The sequence below is a fragment of the Cibotium barometz genome, chromosome 42 (assembly GCF_041138505.1).
Source record: "Cibotium barometz isolate CiBa-2024 chromosome 42, ASM4113850v1, whole genome shotgun sequence".
NCBI lineage: Eukaryota > Viridiplantae > Streptophyta > Polypodiopsida > Cyatheales > Cibotiaceae > Cibotium > Cibotium barometz.
In genome coordinates this window covers 23,291,959-23,298,261 of record NC_141087.1, presented here as the reverse complement: position 1 = coordinate 23,298,261, position 6,303 = coordinate 23,291,959, and the positions used below count along the sequence as shown (strand labels likewise).

At 37.6% G+C, this 6,303-nt stretch overlaps 1 protein-coding gene across 1 annotated transcript; it reads left to right on the top strand.

Annotated features, from left to right (window-relative positions):
- The first annotated feature begins 2,272 nt into the window (after nucleotides 1-2,272).
- Nucleotides 2,273-3,390, top strand: LOC147614278 (uncharacterized). Its single transcript, XM_086780435.1, has 2 exons — nucleotides 2,273-2,448; nucleotides 2,677-3,390. The coding sequence occupies exons 1-2, from the start codon at nucleotides 2,311-2,313 to the stop codon at nucleotides 3,259-3,261; spliced, it is 723 nt and encodes a 240-aa protein (XP_086636561.1). The 5' UTR covers nucleotides 2,273-2,310; the 3' UTR covers nucleotides 3,262-3,390.
- The last annotated feature ends 2,913 nt before the right edge of the window (nucleotides 3,391-6,303 follow it).

The window sequence follows — 6,303 nt, the reverse complement described above, 5'->3', positions numbered from 1 at the left end:
ATAGCTACCGGTTCTTCTTCTTCTTGATCTTCTTGCTTCTTGTTTTGAAGCTCTTGTTGCTCTTCCTCTTCCTCTTGATTCCTCAGAGGTTCCTAATTTCATTGTTCTTATTGGCGTGAAATCCCTTTCGCAAGTCTTCTTAGACGATGTGGTCGTCCTTCACTTCCTGAGGCCTCAAACTACCTACAATGGTACCACATTGCTTTGCTTGAGCTTTCTTCATTCTCTATGCACTGTCCATTGCACTCCTATGACTCACTCATGAATAAACCTGACACAAGGACATGCACACTTCCTCTCTTGATATACCCCAACTAGCTTTTCTATGTTAGAAGTTTTCCAAGTGAATATGCATGTCATGCGTAACTCAGATAGGCTTCGTATGCAGAACTAACCTTAGAACTAGCCTCTACCTTCCTACTCCCCTTCATGGAATACCATTCCCTAGCAGGATTACCAAAAGTGTCAATGTCCGATTAAGACTTAGCACTTACAAGGTTCCCAACCACCTAGTTGGCTCTTAAAGAGTAGGCGACTAAAGTAATCGTACCCAATGCGACAAGCCAACACTAGTGCGTTGAGTTTCCAGTGTGCCTAAGCTTGGGGAGTTAGTCATGACTACAAGTATGTTAGTTCCTTAGTTGTCTGTCCTCCAATCCACACACATAGGAATAATCCCTTTGCTGCTTACATCCATCTGGAGCAAGAAACCGTTACAAAGTTGTTACAAAGCAACAAAGTTTAACCCATAATAGTTTGTTACAAAATGGGACAATCTAGGTGGTGATCTAGGCACGTCCAAACAGGCTGGTTGGCCACCAACAACATAGTAGCCATTAACTAGTCACTTAACCATATGAGGGCATGAGCACTAGTGGAGAAAGACATGGTAGCCATTAACTAGTCTAGGAAGAAGAGAACCAAGAGAGTGAACCTTAGGTAATTTTGTGGTGGAATCACCAAGTATAGCTTTTCACAACTCTTCTAGGTGATAGCTAGAAGAGGGAGAAATTTGTAGGCTCAACTGACCACCTTAGGCTGTGTCCAAGCTTTGCCAAATAGTGTAGCCACTCTCATGGCTAGTGATGGTAAATTTTAAAAAAGGACACTTGTGTACGTATAATGATTGGATTAACAAAATGTTGGTGCCATTACTAGGGGCTAAGATTCCCATGTTTGGGGCAAAATTAATAATCAATATGGAGTGTCTAGCTTACCCCTTAATAGGTGAAGAAGAAAAGCAATAGGATTGGCCTAGACTCTGATTAATTAAATTAATAGGAATAATATCTTATGTCACTACTCAATGAGGGGAGTTATCAACCATAATGTTTAGGCTTGGATGTAAAGTTTGAATAAGAAACTCGAATGGCAAGGAATCCACAGAAGCAATTGAACATGGCTAAACATTACATGACTCACATAGATTCAAGAACATACCAATTACAAGAGTTTTGAATGAGTGTCAATCAAAATGGCGTAGCTCACTGCCAAGATCTTCTAGTGTTGCTTCAATGTATTAATAGTTGCCAAATTGAGATTCACACTCTCATTTTGTGTCTACCTTCCTTTGGACTCCCCAACTCTTCTCTAACAAGACTTAGTAGGATAAGACTTAGAATCCTACTAACCTCAAATAAAACATTGTAGTGATTGCCAAAAAATAAAGTGAGCAAAATAAACAACTAAAAAGCTCACAAAAATATAAGAATATAAAAACAATTAAGTAAACATTGTATTGATTGCCAAAAAATAAAGTGAGCAAAATAAACAATTAAAAAGCTCACAAAACATAAGAAGAATGCAATAACTCAGAGCCATCACACTTACAAAAGTTTAGGTACTCTACTACTAACTTTCTCATTTACTAACCAGCATTCCCTGTTCCTTCTAATGGAACATTGACCACCACTGAACATTAACTTAGTATCTTTAACAACAATAACACAGCTTCTCAAATTTTCCCACAGCGATGTCTTCTACTCAATGAAGGGGACACGATAGACACCAGGAAGGGGGGAATGCTAATCCAGTGCAATAAGTGTTGTATTTGAGTTAATACCCTTGAGGAATTGTTTATGGATGGCACTTGTAATATGCTTTTGTATAAAGTACCCAAGCCGTAGATAGAGCAAGGATCGGGCGGTTATGATTTAAATTTTGTCGATCCGCCTTCTGAAATGGGCAGCCAATACAGAGGCTCCAAGGTTTCCCTCCGTTGTTTAAATAAGGGTGAGTTTGTATTTTCAGACACGACATTGTTGCCCGGTACTTTTGAGAATTTGTTCCACACAAGCTTAATCCATCGCCATGGCTACAGAAGCTGCTGCCTCTGCCTCTGTCGCTGAAGCTCCTGCTGCAGCAAAAGCTTCCAAGAAGGCCAAGACCCCGAGTCAGAAGAAGCCAAAAGCGCCCAAAGCAGCGCCTGCCCATCCAACCTATTTGCAGGTATTTGGCTTATCCTTCACTGCATTGTTGGGTCTTGCTCTGATGATTAGCATTCATCGAGCTCACTGTCATGAAACTTTTCTTGTTTTTGGGCCGTTTCGCTGCCTAATCGTGCCCCATGATTGCTTGTTCACACTCTCATTTGTGTGATTAATTCTTGATTTCTGCCAGTTAACCCAAATTCTCACCAATCGGGTTACTGATGTTGGGCGGTTTTGCTTGATTTAGATGAGTGTGGAGGCCATTGGCTCTCTGAAGGACAGGACAGGGTCAAGCCAGCAGGCAATAGCGAAGTGGGTTGAGGAGAAGTACAAGAGAGCGCTGCCGGCGAACTTCAAGAAGCAGCTTTCCGTCCAGCTGAAGAAGCTAAGCCAGAAGGGGAAGCTGGTGCAGGTGAAGCACTCATACAAGCTCTCCGAGGAGCTTAAAAAGCCAGCGAAGCCGGCCAAAACTCCCACAGAGAAGAAACCAGTGGTAAAGAAGGTCGCCAAGGTGCCAAAATCCCCCAAACCTGTGAAGAAAGCACCTGCCAAATCTGCTGTACCTAAGATTGTGAAGCTCAACTCTGTGAGGGGTGCTAAGCCCTCTGCAAAATCTGCTGCGAAGCCTGCTGTTGTCCAAAAGAAGGCTGTTAAGAAACCTGTCTCTGGCTTGGCTTCTGCAAAGAAGGCCGCCCCTGCTGCTACAAATGCCCCATCTTCCAAAAAGGCTCCTGTCCCCAAGAAGCCCAAGTCTGCTAAGAAGGCCACCAAGCCCAAGTCCCCTGCTAAAAAGGCCGCCAAGACCAAGGCTCCCTCTGCAAAGAAGGCTTGAGTTGCTGCTGCTTGAGGTTCAGATCAGCCTTATTTTAATCGGTGTTTTTTAACACCACCATATCTGAGTCTTTCTCCTCTCAAAGCTGATAGTTGTAGGTATGATGTAGGAAGTATCTGCACTAGTGCGTGCATATATTAATTGTATATTCTTTTGTGTATACTTACACTTTAATCAATGAAGTTTTTTTTGCATCTAAATGCCCACTTATTAACGTGCAATATCAATGGTTAAGCTCAAAGACCTTCAATTTTTCTTCCCATAATTTTGGCATTTGTAGTTTATGTGGTTATTATTGTCCTTAAGGATAATGCTACATTATATCTATAAAATTCTTTTTGCATATAGTCATAACATGTATCCTCTTTCCATGAGGAATATGTGACTATCGATTTGCTTAACAACAATTATTAGTCTTAGGATATATGGCTAGTTCAACATGGGAGCTCTTCAACATGGGAGCTCTCTCTCGGCTTGATTTTTGGACATCCTTGCTTAAATGTATGTATAATGGTATAAGATTGGTCTAATGTATGACAAATGTGAGAGGGTTATATGTGAGGCATGGATTGCAAGGGTTGGTAGTTTTAGTTGTTGGATTAAGGTTAGTCATTGTGTCCATTGTCCTCTTTGTTTATTTTTTTTCTTTCTTTTTTAAAAGCATTAAGCTCATAAGAATGTATTCTTAAGATTTTTATGTGCAAATTTGGGTTTTAAGGTCTCCCTTCCTTATGAGTATGGAGGACAAGAGAATGTTAAGGGGGAAAAAAATACTTTTTGTTTGTTTTCTTGTAGTTAGTAACAACCTTTGTATGCTTGGTGGTCTTACCCTTATGTCTCAAATGAGGGTCCATTAAGGTTTATTTGCATTAATTTGCTCTTAGGCACACTAGGGCATGTGATCATCCTCTAAGAAATATTTTCCCAAAATGTGCGTACACGTGATCGTAGAGAGAAGGTCTCAAAACCTACTTTTCATCATTGTAAAAAATTATACATTTTTCGTCAAAATCACTTAGTTTTTGCAACCCTTTTTTAAATGTGTTACAAAGAGAACTTGGAAACAAGTTCTATGAGAGTTGTATTTTTGGGTACTACAACTTTGTTCCCTCAACCCTATCAAAATTCTTTCGTTTGGTCTCGCAAGCGATAGTCCAAAAGTAGTTCACAAGCTTGTTTTTATTGATTTAGCATTTTTTTGTCTCCATTTTCGAGTCAACTTTTGTAGCTATTGATTGAAGGGGCCAAAATGATGAAAATCATCTTAGTCCGGTCAAGGAGAGATTTGAAGAGCCTAGAAAGAGCTTGAAGTTGAGCATTAGAACACATTCACATCAACCTCATAGTTTTAGAGATACAACCTCCAAATAAAGGCATTTTTTTTCTATCCTTGACCTTACACGTATGACTAACTCGAAGTTTTTCACGGCATGACAAACTCCTTTTTTTTGGGGGGGGTTTCATGTGGCGACGTGATTTTATCTTTATTTTCATGTGAGAAAACTCAAGTTTTCTTCACGAGGTGAATATCTCCATTTTTTGAAAGTTTTTTTTGGGTATTTTTATTATCTTTGGTTTTTCATATGTGAAATCTTAGATTTTTCACGACGTAAATATCTTTATTTTTTTGAGCTTGGAGTTTTCACTCGTGAGTTCTAAAGAGAGAAAATCACATGTGAATTCTAGAGATAGATATTTTTTGGGTGGTTTTTGTGTGGAGGAGGTGATTTTGAATTTTAAATCAATGTATACATGAGGTTTTCCTAAAAAAGGAAAGTGGGAGGCAAAAAAGTCAAACACTTTATGACACCCCTCTTCTTACACATATCATAAATGAGAAAGGAAAGCGGGAGGTAAAAAAGTCAAACACTTTATGACACCCCTCTTCATAAATGACACCCAAATGGGAATACTACCCAACTCACTAGGCATCTTCTCATGAATGCACATTAGTCACTAATGAGTTGTGAAAAATAGTAATTAGGACTTAATTCAAGATTTACCCTTTCATTAATTTTCTCTCCTTTTGGAATGATTAAGAGACTCTAATTAACCTCTAATTACTAATTAATTTATGTAATTAAGATATAATTAGAGTAAGCATTAAATTACTAAACCATATTCATTGTTTAATGTCTAAATTAATAAATAATTAAAATTTAATCAAGTTGCTAATTCTAGGCTCATCTCTTAAGTAAAAATTATATAAAAGAGAGCTAAACTTCTTAATTCCAAGATTTTTTTGTGTTGATTTGGTCCATTATTGCATCAAAATGCACTTTACGCACTTCTAATCATCTATTTTAAACTCAAGTTAGCCTAAAAACCATTAAAATATCTATTTTTGGAGTTTTGTACACTTTTTATCTTCATTAATCACTCCCTTAATACAAAAACCACTCCAATTAGTATTTTTAATGAAAATTTAGATTTATTTAATGGTTCTTTACACATTTTTTAAACAAATTATTAAACTAACTAAAATGTTTAGTAACACTCTAGTTTACTCAAGTGCAACAAAAAACTCATCAAAAAGGTAAAAATAGCAGACAAACTTTATGGTAAAAATACAAGAGAGCGCTGAACATTAAAAATGCTTCCAAATGCATAATGTGATGCAAATGATGCATTCTAAGCATAGATTTACCTATGTGGGTGCTAAATGAACCATTAAAACCAATCTAAACCAATAACAACAAATCAAGAAAGAAATTAAGTTGAATTACATAGTAAAAGCACCACAAATCTCCATCAAACCAAATCTTTTTTTTTTGGGGTGGAAATTCACTACTACAGAGTGTAGGCTATGGATTATGCATAGATCTAGAGAAAAACAACAAAAAAGGCCAAGAAATTACGGCTCATGGCAATGCAAAAAATGTCATGGCGCCTGTTTTGATCACTCCCAAAAACACATTCATAAAAAGCTTACCTATACGAGCTACAACAAATTTCTTATACAATGCTTTATCTCATAATATATGCATGAAGTACATTCATAAGAAATCTATTCTAGCTTTAGAGTGAGAATTACCATAAGTA

Coding starts and splice junctions, on each gene's coding strand:
- LOC147614278 (XM_086780435.1), top strand. CDS start 2,311: ATGGCTACAGAAGCTGCTGCCTCTGCCTCTGTCGCTGAAGCTCCTGCT. Junction 2,449..2,676: donor CCCATCCAACCTATTTGCAG/GTATTTGGCTTA, acceptor TGCTTGATTTAG/ATGAGTGTGGAGGCCATTGG.